A 19,985-nucleotide genomic window follows, 5' to 3' on the forward strand; every position below is an offset into this window, starting at 1 on the left:
CTTGCATGGCCAAGTACAATTCAAATATCAGATGCAAATCATGCATGCTGGAATTCTTTCCTTGGACAGACTGTCAAAAGAAATAATCAGACACGTGCACGGCCCCATATCATAACATTGGTCCGGGTTATGCAGCAGTCGCGTCTGCTGTTTGGTGAGTCCACTGGCTGGAGTTCCGTAACTCATCCACCTGGCCCTTCCCCAGAAATGGAAGCATTTGAGTGCACTGATGATCAACCACTCGTTCTGTCGGAGTATGAGTACATGGGAGGGCCAGTGCACACGGTCAGCGTACCACTGCAGTACATCTCTGGGGATGAGGAAACACGTGCCAACTGCTGGGGCTTTCTGCAGTGTGACGACTATCAAGGTGGGCAGAGGTCAGGATTGGGTGGAAGATGATGCAGGGGATAATGAGGTCCTCAACCTCACACGGATCGAAGGGACTTCAAGTGAAAATACAGTTGTCTGCATTGCGGTGTTTAGAGTGACACTTTTTGGATTGCTAATTCGACAGTATATTTAGCTGCACTTGGGTATAACCAATATACCGGTGGAGGTAGACGAAGAGGACTGGAAGTACACCAGGTGGTATTTTATGCAGGGTCAGGGTTAATCTCTTGTTAATCTGATAACTGTTTCCAGTTTTCTACTTGAGAGTTTTAATAGAATTGGGAATTTAGATACTTCTGATAAGAAGCTAGAATCCTACTGCTCTGTAACATCTTCCTGATCCAATAACATCTTCTACTTCTGAAATGTTGTATATTCTTTCCAAATCATCTAAGAGTTTAGTTCATGCATGCAGACCTATCGTGTGGTTACAGGGAATGTGTCACATCCTTTTGACCCCCTAAACTGCTCCAGTTCTTTCTCCAGCTGCTTCCCTGCATTCCCAACAGATGTGTGCAACACCAAAACGATGCAACTTCTAGTGTGGTGGCTGAGCCACTGTAAGGCCCCACTTATACGACCCAAACGTCGCTGCTACACAACCACCAATAGGCTAAATGGAAGCTAGAGCCGATCAGTGGTTTACTTTCCTTCGAGTTGGACAGAGCTAAATTCTATTCTATGTACACAGAAAGATCATTCAAACTTTTTTATTATTTCATCCCAAGCCCCCTCTTTACCCAAATACAATACTTTTTTTTTACCTTTGACATAGTAGTATGAGAGCTTGGCTTTTTCCAGCATAAGCTGTAGTTTTGAATTACACGATTAATTTTACTATATACACAGGTGGTCAAAATTGTTGGTACACTCATTTAATGAAAGAAAAACCCACAATGGTCACAGAAATAACTTGAATCTGACAAAAGTAATAATAAATAAAAGATCTATGAAAATGAACAAATGGAAGTCAGACATTGCTATGGTCCTCTCCCCTCTGTACCTGTCTGTCATTATCAATGTATTCATTGTAATTTCTATTTGTGTTTTGTACAGCACCATGGAATCAATGGCGCGCTAAAGAAAAATAATATTAATAATCCTCCACATGATGTTCCACCGAGTCTTTACCCTTGCCCTCCGTGCTAGACTACACACAGCAGAAAGCTGAAACAGTTGGTACCTGTGTTTCATCATCATCATCATCATCATCATCAGAGATGTGCTGTGGTGGTCCACTGCCATTTGCACTACCGGTTTCACATACTTACCCTCAAACAGAACAAGTGGTTGGGCATCTGTGTATTAACCCCTTAACCCCCAAGAGTGGTTTGCACGTTAATGACCGGGCCAATTTTTACAAGTCTGACCACGCTTCAACGGATCCTGATGATTCTGACCCTTTTTTCTCATGACATACTGTACTTCATGATAGTGGTAAAATTTCTTAGATAAGACTTGCGTTTTTATGTGAAAAAAATGGAAATTTGTCGAAAATTTTTAAAATTTTGAAATTTTCCAACTTTGAATTTTTATGCCCTTAAATCACAGAGATATGTCACACAAAATACTTAAGAAGTAACATTTCCCACATGTCTACCTTACATTAGCATAATTTTGGAACCAACATTTTTTTTGTTAGGGAGTTATAAGGGTTAAAAGTTGACCAGCAATTTCTCATTTTTACAACACCATTTGTTTTTAGGGACCACATCACATTTGAAGTAATTTTGAGGGGTCTATATGATAGAAAATAACCAAGTGTGACACCATTCTAAAAACTGCACCCCTCAAGGTGCTCAAAACCACATTCAAGAAGTTTATTAACCCTTCAGATGTTTCACAGGAATTTTACGAATGTTTAAAAAAAAATGAACATTTAACTTTTTTTCACAAAAAATTTGATTCAGCTCCAACTTGTTTTATTTTACCAAGAGTAACAGGAGAAAATGGACCCCAAAAGTTGTTTTACAATTTGTCCTAAGTATGCCGATACCCCATATGTGGGGGTAAACCACTGTTTGGGCACATGGCAGAGCTCGGAAGGGAACGAGTGCCGTTTGACTTTGCAGTGCAAAATTGACAAATTAAGATTGTACGCTATGTTGCGTTTGGAGAGCCCCTGATGTGCCAAACATAGAAACTCCCCACAAGTGCCACTATTTTGGAACGTAGACCCCCTAAGGAACTTATCTAGATGTGTGGTGAGCACTTTGACCCCCCAAGTGTTTCACAGAAGTTTATAATGTAGAGCAGTAAAAATAAAAAATCATATTTTTTCACAAAAATTAAATTTTTGCCCCCAATTTTATACTTTCCCAAGGGTACCAGGAGAAATTGGACCCCAAATATTGTTGTGCAATTTGTCCTGAGTACGGTGACACCTCATATGTGGGGGTAAACCACTGTTTGGGCGCATGGCAGAGCACAGAAGGGAAGGAGCACCGTTTGACTTTTCAATGCAAAATTGACTGGAATTGAGATCGGACGCCATGTCACGTTTGGAGAGTCCTTGATGTGCCTAAACATTGAATCCCCCACAAGTGACACCATTTTGGAAGGTACACCCCCTAAAGAACTTATCTAGATGTGTGGTGCGCACTTTGACCCACCAAGTGCTTCACAGAAGTTTATAATGCAGAGCCGTAAAAATAAAAAATCATATTTTTTCACAAAAATGATCTTTTTGCCCCCAATTTTTTATTTTCCCAAGGGTAATAGAAGAAATTGGGCCAAAAATGTTGTTGGGCAATTTGTCCTGAGTACCCTGATACCCCATATGTGGGGGTAAACCACTGTTTGGGCGCATGGCATAGCTCGGAAGGGAAGGAGCGCCATTTGACTTTACAATGCAAAATTGACTGGAATTTAGATGGGACACCATGTCGCATTTGGAGAGCCCCTGATGTGCCTAAACATTGAAACCCCCACAAGTGACACCATTTTGGAAAGTAGACCCCCTAAGAAACTTATCTAGATTTGTTGTGAGAGCTTTGAAACCCCAAGTGTTTCACAACAGTTTATAACGCAGAGCCGTGAAAATAAAAACTCTTTTTTTTCCACAAAAATTATATTTTAGCCCCCAGTTTTGTATTATCCCAAGGGTAACAGGAGAAATTGGACCCCAAAAGTTGTTGTCCAATTTGTCATGAGTACGCTGATACCCCATATGTGGGGGGAACCACCGTTTGGGCGCATGGCAGAGCTCGGAAGGGAAGGAGCACCGTTAGGAATGCAGACTTAGATGGAATGGTCTGCAGGCATCACATTGCATTTGCAGAGCCCCTGATGTACCTAAACAGTAGAAATCCCCCACAAGTGACACCATATTGGAAACTAGACCCCCCAAGGAACTTATCTAGATGTGATATGAGAACTTTGAACCCCCAAGTGTTTCACTACAGGCTATAACACAGAGCCGTGAAAATAAAAAATCATTTTTTTTCAACAAAAAATATTTCTTAGCCCTCAGTTTTGTATTTTCCCAAGGGTACACTGATACGCCATATGTGGGGGGGAACCACCGTTTCGGCACATGGCAGAGCTTGGAAGGGAAGGAGTGCTGTTTGGAATGCAGACTTAGATGGATTGGTCTGCAGGCATCAAGTTGCATTTGCAGAGCCCCTAATGTACCTAAACAGTAGAAATCCCCCACAAGTGACCCCATATTGGAAACTAGACCCCCAACGAACTTATCTAGATGTGTTGTGAGAACTTTGAACCCCCAACTGTTTCACTACAGTTTATAATGCAGAGCCGTGAAAATAAAAGATAATTTTTTTCCCACAAAAATGTATTTTTAGCCCCCAAAATTTTTATTTTCCCAAGGGTAACAAGAGAAATTGGACCTCAAAAGTTGTTGTCCAATTTGTCCTGAGTACGCTGATACTCCATATGTTGGGATAAACCCCTGTTTGGACGCACGGGAGAGCTCGGAAGGGAAGGAGCACTGTTTTACTTTTTCAACGCAGAATTGGATGGAATTGACATCGGACGCCATGTCGCGTTTGGAGAGCCCCTGATGTGCCTAACCAGTGGAAACTCCCCAATTTTAACTGAAACTCTACACCATCACACCCCTAACCCTAATCCCAACCCTAATCACACCCCCAACTCCAACACACCCCTAACCCTAATCTCAACCATAACCCTAACCACACCCCTAACCCTGACACACCCCTAACCCTAATCCCAACCGTAAATGTAATCCAAACCCTAACCCTAACTTTAGCCCCAACCCTAACCCTAGCTTTAGCACCAACCCTAACCCTATCTTTAGCCCCAACCCTAACTTTAGCCCCAACCCTAAGTGTAACCCTAACTTTAGCCCAACCCTAACCCTAACTTTAGCCCCAACCCTAACCTTAACTGTAGCCCCAACCCTAACTTTAGCCCCAACCCTAACTGTAGCCCTAACTTTAGCCCCAACCCTCACCCTAACTTTAGTCCCAACCCTAACTGTAGCCCTAACCCTAACCCTAGCTCCAACCCTAACCCTAGCCCCAAACTAATCCTAACCCTAACCCTAGCCCCAACCCTAACCCTAGCCCCAACCCTAACCCTAATAGGAAAATGGAAATAAATACATTTTTTAAATTTTATTATTTTTCCCTAACTAAGGGGGTCATGAAGGGGGGTTTGATTTACTATTTATTGTGGGTTTTGTAGCGGATTTTTATGATTGGCAGCTGTCACACACTAAAAGACACTTTTTATTGCAAAAGATAGTTTTTGCGTCTCCACATTTTGAGAGCTATAATTTTTCCATATTTTGGTCCACAGAGTCATGTGTGGTCTTGTTTTTTGCGGGACGAGTTGACATTTTTATTGGTATCATTTTCGGGCACGTGACATTTTTTGATCGCTTTTTATTTAGATTTTTGTGAGGCAGAATGACCAAATAACAGCAATTCATGAATTTCTTTTTTGGGGGGGCGTTTATACCGTCCAACGTTTGGTAAAGTTGATAAAGCAGTTTTATTCTTCTGGTCAGTACGATTACAGCGATACCTCATTTATATTTTTTTATGTTTTGGCGCTTTTATACGATAAAAATTATTTTAGAGAAAAAATAATTATTTCTCGTTTTTTGTGGGACAAGATGACGTTTTCCGCGATACCATGGTTATTTATATCCGTATTTTTGATCGCATGTTATTCCACTTTTTGTTCAGCGGTATGATAATAAAGCGTTGTTTTTTGCCTGTTTTTTTTCCTACGGTGTTCACTGAAGGGGTTAACTAGTGGGACAGTTTTATAGGTCGGCTTGTTACAGATGCGGTGATACTAAATATGTGTACTTTTATTGTTTTTTTATTATTTAGATAAAGAAATGTATTTATGGGAACAATATATTTTTTTTTCTTTATTTAGGAATTTTTTTTTTTTACATATGTAAATATTTTTTTTTTTACTTTATAACATTGCCCCAGGGGGGACATCATGTTATAGTGTCAGATCGCTGATCTGACACTTTGCACAGCACTAATTCAGATCAGCGATCTAACAAGCAGTGCTGCAGGCTTGCAAGCGCCTGCTCAGAGCAGGCGCTTGCAAGCCACCTCCCTGCAGGACGCGGAAGGAGCCCCGCGGCCAAATTGGATCCGGGGCCTGCAGGGAAGAGATGCTCGGAGCAACACGATCACATTGCGTTGCTCCGAGGGTCTCAGGGAAGCCCGCAGGGAGCCCCCTCCCTGAGCGATGCTTCTCTATGCCGCCGGAACACTGCGATCATGTTTGATCGCAGTGTTCCGGGGTTAATGTGCCAGGAGCGGTCCGTGACCGCTCCTGGCACATAGTGCCGGATGTCAGCTGTAATTGTGATTTTCTGTTTTTTATTTTTATTTTCTGTCTCTCACAAATTGAAATGCACCTACGATAAAAATTACAGATCTCTCCATTCTTTGTAAGTGAAGTTGTCAGTGTATCAAATACTTAGGCCGGGATCGCACATGCGCGAGATAAGGCAGAGTCTCGCATGGTAATCCCTGGCCCTGCCGCCTGCACTCTGGAGCGGAGCGTGTGGCTCCATGTATTGCTATGCGGCCGCATGCTCCGCTCCGGAGTGCAGGCGGCAGGGCCGGGGATTACCATGCGAGACTCGGCTGTATCTCACGCTTGTGTGATCCCGGCCTTATTATCCCCACTGTATTTGTGCAAAGCCGATCCTTAAAGATTCCATCACAAGATTCCGTGATGACATGACTGGTGCTGCTTGGCCACGATGACATCACTGGTGCTGCTTGGCCACGATGACATCACTGGTGATGATCAGCCATTATGACATCACTGGTGATTCTCGGCCATTATGACATCACAGACGATGTTCCCTACTTCTAGAATCTACACGGAATCATCGGTGCCATTTTTGGTTCCTTAGTGACTGAGAGCATTTGCAATTTTTCACTATGGCTGAATTACTGACTGATTTTCAGGTACAAGCACTGTGGGAGATTCTTTTCATCAATCACCCTGACATTGTGCTTCTACCACCCGATGGCGTCCTCTGCTTCACTCACCGGCTGGTGGTGCTGCTAGTAGAGGACTGCCTGAGCAAAAACCGACAAGAACAACTAACGTCAGGGTATCTGACTGATTTACTTCACAACATCAGGACATTACTACACCAGGTAAATGGCGGAGGCTCCGCACAAAACTTCTCCATAATCATAGATAGTAATGGTGGGATAGAAGCTTCTTCTTTCCTCCTATATAGGAGTCCCCAGATATGGAGCCATTGTATCTGCAGAGAGGAGCAGATGTCACATACAATGGCCGCCTCCATTGTTTCCTTTCTCATATCATAATTTTCCTTTTTGTTTCTTTTCTTCTTTATAGGCTGAAAAAAGATCTCAATATGGAGATTTGGCCTTTATGAAACAACTGGCCGAAAAAGTCCTGTGTGTACTGGAAGGTCCGGCCCGCTCGTCAGAACGCCCGGTAAGGAGCCATCATCTTCTATATCACACGTCCTTGTTTTCTGATCTTCTCCAGATCACCAGTCAGGTATCAGAAGATCTGGGGTTAGATCTTACAGGCCTCCCTGTCAGTCTCCGGCAGGCACAGGAGGTTTTATGGCCGCCTGTCTGTGCTGCTCCCTCCTCTGTGAGGACAGTCTGTATTCTGCTGATGTAGTCACAGCTCAGTGGGGGAAGTCGGTATTTTCCCTTCTTTCTCGCTCTATCAGAGTCTTCCTGCTTGTAAATGCTGCAGCTGAGATAACAGACTATATTATTAATGTGGGCCCAATATTAATGTGGGCTTGTGGAGAGGAGCTGCAGTGTAAAGCAATTCTACCCAATACTGTAATGAATGAAGTACAAGATGTTTCCATGGTGTAAAGAGCGCAGCTCTGGGATATCACGGTGCAGAAAATAAAATCTGACACCGAACGTGAGACTTTTCAATGTTAACTCATCTTAATTCACATAAGTGAGAGAAGTTTCTGAGAAAAGTTCTCATGATGGCGCGTGATTTGTAGAGTTACAATTGCTGCATCTGTAAATCTTCCACATATTAATTTTCTATATTATATCTATCAGGAAACACCAGAAGGCGACGGCGAATGTGGGGAGAATGTGACCCCGGAAACCACTGACCCTAATAGGGGTCAGCAGGCATCTAGCAGCGATCTGATGACAGGTGAGCCGATCACTACAGGGAATATCCGGAGATTACACAGAGCACGAATAATGGCAGATTCACTCTCTGCTCCATGTATTAATCCCATTTACAGACGTCTCGTCACTTCTCCGTTATATTGCAGGATTATGTATGTAGGATTGATATCGTCTAATATTTTTTTTCTCTTCATCCCTTTATCACTATTTTAGAACCATCAGCGCTGGTGAATACCGACAGTGGATTTTGTGAGATCCCGGAGATCCAAGAATCTGCCGGTGTAAGTATCATAGAGATATAGGGGTGTCTGTGTATCACCAGATCATGGGGTGTGAGTGACCCGTCCAGTATTATCCCCCATATAACTATGGGACGTCTCTATTCTAAGTGTAGATGACACTATGGTGTTAGATAATAGCATTTATATTAAGTGGAATCTGTCACCAGGTTTATGCTATTTGATCTCAGGGCAGCATGATGTAGGGACAGAGACCCTGATTCCAGCGATATATCACTTACTTTACAGGATGCAGCAGATGTGATAAAATCCCAGTTTTCTATGCTGCAGAGCTCTGAATCCTGAGCCTTGTATAACCCCTCACACACCACTGATTTGCAGCTTTCTGTATACACTGTGCATAGGCAGAAAGCAGCTATTCAGTGGTGGTAGAAGATTTACAGAGCAATAGAACTACATGGCACGAGACAAATAGTCCTTCAATGATAATCTCCTGGTGATAAAACATTGATTTTATTAAAACAACAGCACACAGCCTATTAAGTAACATCACTAGAATCGGGGTCTCTGCTCCTAAATCATGCTGATCTCAGAATACATAGTTCTCCCCTGTGTGATCTCCCATATTATCCAGCACTTTACAATAATACCGGTGTATAGAGAATCCCCCTTATATTACATCCATGCGGAGCGTCCGGCTTGTATCGTCCCCTACATCGGATCAGTGTAAATCAGCTGGGACATAATATAGGAGAAGTTTTTACATCCTCAGATGTTTTCCTGCAGCTTCTATATCTTAGTATTATTTCTTATTCTTTTCTAGGACTTGATCAGATCATTGATCCCGGCAGGAGAGCCGCGTATGAGCGACTATGAGACATCTAAACTGATCAGCTGTGGAGCTTATGGGTGAGATTCCTGTTCGCATAGTCCCCATTTCTCAGGGTTCCCTATGACAATGCTTCTGCCTCTGTGCTCTGCCATTCAGTGTTGTCATAGGGAAACGATCTGAGTCCACATCACTGTCCACATCTCAATGTCCCTATTCAGCTCCGTTATATAAGCTGAGCAAACTGATCTGTAACAAATCAGTCTGTAAGGAAAGGGATGACATAATATAATGCACTCACCGGTCCTAGACCTCATCTGTTCTTATGCTGCCGCCTCCACCACAGCTTCCCCGTCCTCCGCACCGATCTTCGGAGTATTCAGGGACCCCATTATGGAGCTGATAATAGTGATTGGCTGCACACGGTCACATGAGGGGTGACACGATACTGACGCCAATGACATCTGCACCCCCGCCCTCCACCATGACCATGTGAGTCCAATCACTGGCCTCAGCAGCAGAAGGGAGAACAACCAAAGACCGGCACAGAGGACGGAGGACGGCAGTGATGGACGGGGAGGGCCGAGGACAAGTGGGTGTAATGTGATTAATTATATTAGAACTTGCTCCCTCCCCTCCAGTTATTCTGCCTTGGGCTGTGGAGAAAGCCTAAAAATCATCTTCTTACGACAATTGGTGAACTTTCAGTTTAGACCAATTTATGTTTGGACAGAATCATATCTACTGGTCGGTTATAGCGAATCAGTCCAAGATGAATTTTGGTAGATTCTCTCATCTATAATGTGACCTGGGTGAGGGTCTGGCAGACGGGGCATTCTGCAGACCGCCCATCATCTATATAGAGCTCTTTTATGTATTTCTAGATGTGGATTTCTAGTGATGGCCGGACTGCTGGTATCAAACATTAGTACAGAAGATCATGTAATGACTTGTATATACAGACTGTTAATAAGGGCTCATTGTAAACTATGGATTCTCTTTCTCTCCAGGTCCGTCCACTTAGTGCGCCATAAAGACTCTGAAGAGATCTTTGCGATGAAGAAAATGGCCAAGCGGAACCTGGATACTCCACAGAGAGCAAAAAGAGCCTATTTGGAGAGAGACATCCTAACATTTGCAGATTGTCCCTTTGTGGTCTCCATGCTCTGCTCCTTCCTAACTAAATCTCACCTGTGCATGGTCATGCAGTATGTAGGAGGTAGGACATGTACATTGTATTATATTCACCCCATGTCTGCTGACATCTTATCACCTCTCATATCATTAAGACTTGTGCAACACCCACTAGGGCCGTGGGGTACTCAGAACGGGTCGCACGGCTCTTAATGGGGTGGTCACGGCAGCGGTGACCCGGTCCATGGCCCTGTGCGCGCAATAAAAATAAGAAAGGGGAAGTTGATAAGGGATTGTACGTGGCGCCACCTGTGGTGTTCGGCTATAAATGGCCGCCACTGCTTAAGGGGACTGCTGAGGACGATGATGATGCAGCTGGGATGGTTCTGCTCCCCACTGGTGGAGCGGGGCCCCAGGGCTATCCGTACAGTTTTGTAAGGTACTTGTGACATTGGGGTGCAGGACTGAGGGTCCAGGAATAACTAGAGGATACAAGGGTTGCAGTTTTCTTTACCTTTAATTCCAGGTTGCAGGTGCAGTCTGGGGCACAAGTCACAGCTGGTGATGGAGATCCGGGCAGCCTGGAAGTAATTCAGAGCCCACCTAACCAGGTGGAATTGGAGGCCTTCCTGCTGTGCTTTTCTCTGGGTGCTTGGTGCTTTTAGTTCTCCTCAATTCCCTCTCACAGTCTGTCCATTAATAGAAACACTTCCCGCATGGCAGGCAGCTTGAGCCTGTTCCAGGTGTCACTCCCTCGTGGTGACTCCGGGCTCTCATATTCTGCTGTGCCTCAAGGTGTCAGCTGGGGCCAGGAGACCTGCAATCTCCTGTCCTCCGGATTTGATTGCGGAGCCTGCAGTTCCCAAACCACCATGGACCCCGGTGTCCAATCTTTGACACTGAGTCCTGGGGTGAGCTCAGTCACAGCTCCAATCCCTCAGGTTCTCCTCACTTCTTGCCTCTTCCTCCTTCTCTGTCTGCTGCCTCCCACTGACTAAGACTCACTAACCCCACCTCCAGACCAGAACTTATTGGGAAGCTTCCCTAAAAACTGGGTTTAGAGCTTTCCCTTATAGTCTGGAGTCAGGAAAGGTGTTGGATGCGGACATCATCTGGTAAGGGGACCCCTCTTTGCTTCCAGGCATGGCATCACACCCCTGAGGAAGGCAATGCCACTGTGGCAACCGGACTCCTGGGCTGCCACACTTGTACCCATGGACGGTTACATTCCCACAGAGTATTTACTATAGGTTATCTATTACCATGGTGCTCAGAAAGTCATTGATCTGTGTGATTTCCCTATATGTCCGCACTGAGCACGTCAGTATCTCCAGCTGTAGATGATACGTGACATCACATTATGTCATTAGTTACATAGATGACATTTCACCATGAATTCAGACTAATTAATCTGTGCAGTATACAGCACATTATATCTTTACATATTGTCTCCTGCCTCAATGTTTCCGCTCACTTCTCATTATACATCATAGTGATCTGCTGTATAAAACCCTCACCAGTCATATTTCCTTTCTTCTATAGGTGGAGACTGTAGGACCCTTCTAATGACCAGGGGTCCTTTCCCTGTCCCGTTGGCCCACTTGTACTTTGCAGAAGCGGTTCTTGGTGTGGAATACCTGCATAGTTACGGTGTGGTGCACAGAGACCTGAAGCCGGATAAGTAAGTGCCCCCATAGTAATAAAGAGGGAAAGTTATCATTTATTATCTCACAGTCTACGAAGCTAAAATCATCTTCTCTTTCACAGCCTCCTAATAACATCTGCAGGACATATTAAAGTTACCGACTTTGGACTTTCAAAAGTTGGTGTCATGATACCAAACACCAACACCTACAAGCACTCAGCAGAAGACATCTCCAGAGAGTTCCTGGACCGTGAGGTCAGCATTACCTACAGGAACTTAGCTTGTTCTGTACAAATCTCATAACTCTATTTTCTCTTCCCTACATTCTTCATTTTCAAAGAAACTTTCCACTGATATTTTATCTTCTGTCATTCTGTTTTTATGTCGAGAACTTGTCATAATAATCATTTCATCGATTCTCATCTCTATCTTCTGTTGGTTTCCAGGTCTGTGGCACCCCAAGATACATAGCCCCAGAGGTCATCCTGAAGCAAGGCTATGGGAGACCTGTTGACTGGTGGTCAATGGGCATCATATTATATGAATTTCTCATGGGATATACACCATTTCGTGGGGTTTCCCGAAGTGAGGTTTATGACAACGTGGTCACTGGTAAGTAGAATAATCTGATCAATGCTTTGACTGGTTATTTTGGTTTAGTTACCTCCTTTGCTTTATCTAACAGTCCAGTATAGAGGTTTTATGATCTGTAATTTTCTATTTAACAGGAGACATACATTGGAATCGTCGTTACACTCCTTCCCTCGTTGTTCAGAACCTCATCACTCAGCTCCTCAGAAGAAATCCTGAGCGAAGACTTGGGACAGGTAACGGATACAATAATATTAATATTCTTTTATTATTTTACCGAGGTCATAACGCTCATGTCCTGAGGATCAGCTCTTCTCTGTCATCTTCTCCATTTATAGTTCTCCGTACTAAGATTTTCCGTCTATTTCCTCATGTCTGCTCAGTTACGTAATTAGCTCAGATTAAGATAAACTGTTCAGATCTAGTTACATAGTTACAAAGGTTGAAGAAAGACCTAGATCCATCAAGCTCAACCTTTCTCCACCAATTGTTCATTTTGTCACTAAATTAACTATAACCCGCAATGTTATGTGTATTGAGGAAATCATCCAGCTCTTTTTTAAAAGCCGTTATAGTGTCGGCCATTACTACCTCTTGTGGTCGGCATTCCACAGTCTGACTGTAAAGAACCCTTTCCTTTTTAGCTGCCGGAATCACTTTTATTCCACTCGTAATGAGGGCTCCCTGGTCCTTAGTATGGTCCTTGCAAGGAATAACACATGCGCCAGTCCTCTGTACTGACCACACATATATTTATACGTATAAATGAGATCTCCTCTGAGGCGTCTTTTTTCTAAGCAAAACAAGCCCAACTTTTCCAACCTTTCATCATATGAGGCCTTCCATCCCTTGTAATAATCTGGTTGCCCGACTTTGAACTGACTTTAATTTCTGAATGTCCTTTTTTAAATATGGAGCCAAAAACTGGATCCTATATTCTAGATGTGGCCTCACAAGTGATTTATAGAGTGGTAACAATATGTTGGGATCGCAGGATTTTATCTCTTTTTATACATCCGAAAATCTTTGCTTTTGCGGCTGCTGCTTGACATTGAGTACTGCTGCTCAGCTTACTTGTAACCAGAATACCCAAGTCCTTCTCCTGGTCTGTAGTCCAGAGTATACTCCCATTTAAGGTATATGCAGCAGTAGGATTACTCCGTCCTAGGTGCCTTACTCTACATTTATCTACATTAAACCTCATTTACCAAGTGTTTGTTCATTCAGACATCTTATCTAGATCTTTTTGCAAAATTGTAATGTCAAGGTCAGATTATCCTACATAGTTTGGTGTCATCAGTTAAGACTGACACTTTACTCTCAATCCCATCCAAAAGGTCTTTAATAAAGAGGTTAAAAAGAATTTTTCCTAGCACAGATCACTGCGGTCCCCACTGCTCCCAGCACAGATCCCTGCAGTTTCCACTGCTCCCAGCACAGATCCCTGCGGTCCCCACTGCTCCCAGCACAGATCCCTGCAGTCCCAATTGCTCCCAGTATAGATCGCTGCAGTCCCCATTGCTGACTATATCCCATTTGGAGAATGTACCATTTATGACAACTCTTTGTTTCCTGCCATTTAGCCAATTCCCTTAGCCATCTGCATACAGTTTCCCCCAGTCCCTGGAGCTTCAGTATAAGGCTGTTATGTGGAACAGTATCAAAAGTCTTTGCAAAGTCCAGATAAATCACATCAGCTGCATTACCAGCATCCAGACCTGCACTTACCTCCTCATAGAAACCCAACATGTTAGTTAGACATGACCTATCTTTAATGAATCCATGCTGTTTGTCAGTTATTATATTATTCTCTGCAATATATTTCTGCAACTCATCTCTTATAATGCCCTCAAAAATTTTGCACACTACTGATGTCAGGCTTACCGGACAGTAGTTACCTGGCTCTACCTTCTTACCTTTTTGAAATATCGGTACCACATCAGCCGTCTTCCAATCTTGTGGCACCACCCCTGTTAAAAGTCAGGCTAAGAATATAAGATACAGCGGTCTGTCATTTACTGAGCTCAATTCCCTCAGTATCCGTGGGTGAATGCCATCTGGGCCAGGGAAATTGTCAATGTTTAATTTGCTCAGGCACAGGCATACTTCTTTTTGAGTTATTTCCGGTGGTGACCTTTGCCTCGTTGAATGATCCCCGGAACAGTTAGTTCTATGGTGAACACGGATGAAAATTGCCTGTTTAATGTCTCAGCCTTTTCTTTGTCCTCAATAATTATCTTGTTGTTATTATTTTTTAATGGACCTATACCATCTTTTTTTTCTTTTCTGGCATTGATGTATTTATAACATTTTGGGGGATTTATTCTAATGTCACTGGCAATTTGTTTCTCTGTGGATAACTTTGCCAGCTTCTTATTTACATTTCTTACTTTGTTCTTTATACTCCTGAAATGTAATTTCTGTATTCCCGGCCTTCAGGATTTTGAATGCCCTTTGTTTTAGTCTGATTAAACTTTGCAGTGTCTAATTTATCCATAATGGTTTCTTTCTATTCCTGGACATTTTTTTACCACAGTGTAAAAGTTTTCTACAGGATTCTAGTAGTATATCCTTAAACATTTATAGTCGGCATCTCCAGTTAACATGAGATGGTCCCAACCTACTCGATTAAGCGCTTCCCTTAATTTGTTGGTATGGAGCTATCTCTGACAATATCCGCATCACTTTTGTTTTTCTTTATCCAGGAGGAGCATGTGAGATCAAGGATCATCCATTCCTTAGAGATTTAGACTTTGATAACCTTCTAAGTCAAAAGCCGTTGTACGTTCCTCAGCTTGCATCAGATGTGGACACCAGTTTATTTATCAGTAAGTAGAAAAAGATGTCATGTAGACTAAGTGTCTGTTTGTCTCGCTTTCCATATTATGTGATATTCAGTTCCCATTAATATTAATGATAAATGGTGACTGTGTTATACTGACAACCTCTAATAACACTTCATTTTCTATGTCTCACAGACCATTCTAATATGAAAAATCATCTGGTCTCAGAGGATGAGAAGGGCTCAAGTGAGGACAATGAGTGGTTTGACTTCCAAAATTTTACATCATCATCTGAAAGGCTTTCTAAAGTAAGTATGGGATTAATAAATCCAAAAAATGTATAGAAAAGACCCATAAAAGTAAACATAAAATTATTTTATATCTTCTTGCTTCTGCATGTAGCTCTATACCACCACTAACGGGATGATGAATGACGAGTATCCCAAGTCACCTCCAGAGTGTGCACCAAGATCCAGCACAAACATCTCTCCAGAGTGCGCACCAACATCCAGCACAAACATCTCAGAAATGTAAGTGAATTATGGGGTCATTACTGGGAGCTCCAGGCTGATATATGTGCACAACACAAAATATGGGAAAGAAATGCCATAATATCAAAATGCAACATCCACAGCCCCATGGTTAGCACTTACAAAGTGCTGGTGATAGCAGCCCATGATTGCGGCTGGTCATGCATTTTTAGTTGTTTTCCACCACGCTCTATAAAAGTTAGTTTTGCGCAGAAGAGCTTCCCCACTATGACAATCATATGTCCTATTAGACCCTATAGTCGGTGTTCTTATAGTGAGGCAACACCTTTTATACTGTTTCCTTGTGATTTACATGTTTTTCTTCTTCTAAACAGGCAGAAAGAATTTGTTACCGCATCTGATGGAGGCGATGCTATTATCTTGCCATCCTTGTCCCAACTGTCAGGTATGTCCATGTCTGCAGCACCAACAATGTGGATGTTGACTTCAAGGCTCAAATTTTTCCACATGGTGTTTCTGTAATAGGTCTCTTATGTTTTCCATGTTTCCTGTATAAATGGTGACTGTGTTATACTGACAACCTCTAATAACACTTCATTACCTATGTCTTGTAGATCACTCTGATATAAACAAACATCTGGACTCAGAGGATGAGGTGGATCCTAAGTCCCCTCCAGAATGTGCACCAAAATCCAGCACAAATTCCTCAGAAATGTGAGTAGATTATGGGGTCATTACTGGAGCTTCAGGCTGATATATGTGTACAACACCAAATATAGAACAGAAATAGAAATTCTATAATATCAAATGCAACATCCACCGCCCCATGGTTAGCGGTCATTGTGCTCTTGTCCTTACTCTTGTCCTTAGAAAGTGCTGGTAATAACAGCCCATGATCGAGGCCGGTCATGCATCTTTAGTGCTGCTCCCCCCACTCTGTAGAAGAGATGTAGTATAACATGCCAAACATTCTTGGTAGTTGTTTTCCGCTCCGCTCTTTAAAAGTTAGTTTTCAGCAGAAGACCTTCCCCACTATGACAGTCATATGTCCTATTAGGCCTTATAGTCGGTGTTCTTATAGTGAGACAACCCCTTTTATAGTTTCCTTGTGATTTACATGTTTTTCTTCTTCCAAACAGGCAGAAAGAATTTGTCACCGCATCTGATAGAGGCGACGCTATTATGATCTTGCCATCCTTGTTCCAACTGTCAGGTATGTCCATGTCTGCAGCATCAACAATGTGGATGTTGACTTCAAGGCTCAAATTTTTCCACATGGTTTTTCTGTAATAGGTCTCTTATGTTTTCCATGTTTCCTGTATAAATGGTGACTGTGTTACACTGACAACCTCTAATAACACTTCATTACCTATGTCTTGTAGGTCACTCTGATATGAACAAACATCTGGACTCAGAGGATGAGGTGGATCCTAAGTCCCCTCCAGAGTGTGCACCAAAATCCAGCACAGACGTTTCAGAAAAGTAAGTAGATTATGGGGTCATTACTGGGAGCTCCAGGCTGATATATGTGCACAACACCAAATATAGGACAGAAATAACAATTTATCAAATTCAGCATCCACCACCCCATGACTAGCGGTGACTGTGTATTTGGCTTCAGAAACCGATGGTGATAGCTGCCTATGGTTGTGGCCGGTCATACATCTTTAGTGCTTCCCCCCCCACACACACTGTAGGAGAGATGTAGCATAACATGTCAGACATTCTTAGTAGCTTAATTCCGCTCCGCTCTGTAAACCGTAGTTTTGAGCAGAAGACCTTCCCCACTATGACAGTCATATGACCTATTAGGCCCCATAGTTGGTGTTCTTATAGTGAGACAACCCCTTTTGTACCACGCTTACTTGTGATTTACATGTTTTTCTTCTTCCAAACAGGCAGAAAGAATCTGTTTCTGTATCTGATAGAGACGACGTTATTACCATCTTACCATCCACGTCCCCACTATCAGGTATGTCCATGTCTGCAGCACCAACAATATGCATGTTGACTTCAAGGCTCAAATATTTCCACCTGGTTTTTCTGTATAAGGTCTATGTTATCCATGTTTCATTGATCCCAATTATGTTGCCCATGGGCCCATACTGTATCTCTATTTTGCTATTTTTGTACAGTTTTTTTCATGAATTCTGTGAGATATGTTGTAGCGTCCAATAACCTAAATCATCATAAGGAAACATCGTCTCCTATAATAGAATATCGCTCCTCTGTGATGCACCACACGGCGGCACACAGGGCACTTACTGCTGTATATCAGTGACACAACTAATGCCCCTCAGATGGGATTATGTACATTATATAAGACTTATTCTGCCCTATTATGATATAATACCTGATTATCAGGACTATAGGAGACAGGACTAGAACAATCCTACTCTATACAGCAGACAAAGCAGATCCCATTAGGATATGTCATGTTTTCTTTTTTTACTTCCTGATCAGAATTTCCAGCTCAGGGGGAAACAAAATCTACAATAAATCTGAGTAAAGAAGAAGAAAAATCAGAAAAGGGAAAAAAAGGCAAAAAGAGACGAGGTAAGTGTGAGAATCAGCTCCATGTTGTGTGATGTCAGTGAGAATCATTCATGTGAAGCAGATGTCATCTGTCGGTGATGGGATTATCACATGTATGATGGCTGACAATGATCCCTGACCTCTGTGTGATAATATTCCTCTGCCGTCCGGCCACAGTGACCGCACAGTAGTATCATGTCATATGGAGGCCCATCACTTACATTATATTTATTTCTCTTCTCACAGGTTCCACCGTCCGCCGGATCTTATCATCCTGCCGGCGTGGATTATCCAGGGCTGCTCGAGTATTTGCTTGTTGTTGCTGTTGCCCTAGAACCATCTGAAAGACAGGAAACCTAAGTCCAGCATATCCACCATCACTGCTGGACCTGTATAGAAGGACGTTCACCAGCTACCTGTGGCCTTCTGTTACATCTCTTGTCAGACATGTATCACCTCTCACACGTCTGTAAAATTCTCTAGTGTGACCCCGGCCTAATCCTACTGCTCGCCTGACCGGGCTTTTACTGATCACCTGGCATCTGACCCCGGCTGACTCCCTGACTATGAATTTGTCTATTGATTCTGTTCCTAGTTTAACCCCTCCCTCATCCTTCTATTCTATTATTAATTCAAATAAAAAATATAAATAAAACACTTTTAGGTTTATTGATTTTTTTTTGTCCACATTTATCAAACTTAACTACGGTATGCATTTTGTTATCTGATTAAATTCAGTACATATACAGATACTGGCCGGTGGCCGCTACATGCAGCCTTATATGTATATCCTTATTTATTGTAAAGGTGGCCACACCTTATACTACAAACACTTATTACCTTTTGTGTACAACATTTTACTTATGAGTTGTAAATGTTCGGGCAGAGTCCTCACCTCCTCTTGTAGGAATTGAACTATGTGTTACTTTGCAATGTCTGACATTCTACCTGTAACCTCTGAATTGTGAAATATCATGGAAGTGTTACATTATTTTATTTTTAATTATTATTATTACATAAAATACCTAATATTTTTATATTTATGTTTTATGATGACCTTGATCAATTAAAATGTTTTTTTCTCAAAAATTTTTCAATGACTCTCCATAGAGTGTGGTCATTATGTGACAAGGGGTAAACATAAGGCTATGGATGTGCCCGATGCGCAGGGATCCTTTACTGTGAGCCTTTTGTCTATGGCCTTATACCCTCACATAGTCGTCCTAACTAGACTGTTAGACTGGCAACATCATCCCCCTCTAAACTGTGGATAGAGTTGGCAATATACAAAAAAAAAAATTGCTCACAAACCGCCAGCTGTGATTTTTTACAACACTACCAAAACATACAGTGCATACGAATGGATAACATGGCCATACAAGATAGAAAACAACATATTGCACTAAATCTCTTTTCATTATTACCACTTTTTTTTTAAATGTAATACCTTATATCCAGAACATAGATTAATAACAAACATAGGGAGGGAGAGTGGACAACTCTAATGCACGTATTGCTATGAAATGTTCTATGGACTGAACTGGGCATACAGGAAAAGAAAAAAGCAACTTCAGATAACTACTGCTGGGTGACTATGCCTGACACACCTTCCAACCGCATGGCTAACAAGAATTCAACTGTGACTTCCATTTCTGTTTTGAAATATATTCCCTCACCACCATGTTCCCAATTATATTGACATTGAATCCCAAATGTGCGGACATTA

At 42.4% G+C, this 19,985-nt stretch overlaps 1 protein-coding gene across 1 annotated transcript; it reads left to right on the forward strand.

Moving 5' to 3' along the window:
* The first annotated feature begins 6,690 nt into the window (after positions 1–6,690).
* On the forward strand, positions 6,691–18,861 carry LOC143800094 (microtubule-associated serine/threonine-protein kinase 4-like). Its single transcript, XM_077281176.1, has 18 exons — positions 6,691–7,022; positions 7,231–7,332; positions 7,935–8,034; positions 8,226–8,293; positions 9,075–9,160; positions 10,091–10,299; positions 11,757–11,895; positions 11,982–12,114; positions 12,306–12,471; positions 12,588–12,686; positions 15,156–15,278; positions 15,429–15,541; positions 15,636–15,763; positions 16,099–16,169; positions 17,107–17,206; positions 17,623–17,696; positions 18,188–18,280; positions 18,506–18,861. Exons 1-18 carry the CDS (start codon positions 6,801–6,803, stop codon positions 18,601–18,603), a joined length of 2,124 nt encoding a protein of 707 aa, XP_077137291.1. The 5' UTR covers positions 6,691–6,800; the 3' UTR covers positions 18,604–18,861.
* Positions 18,862–19,985: the final 1,124 nt, after the last annotated feature.

This window comes from Ranitomeya variabilis, chromosome 1 (genome assembly GCF_051348905.1).
Source record: "Ranitomeya variabilis isolate aRanVar5 chromosome 1, aRanVar5.hap1, whole genome shotgun sequence".
NCBI lineage: Eukaryota > Metazoa > Chordata > Amphibia > Anura > Dendrobatidae > Ranitomeya > Ranitomeya variabilis.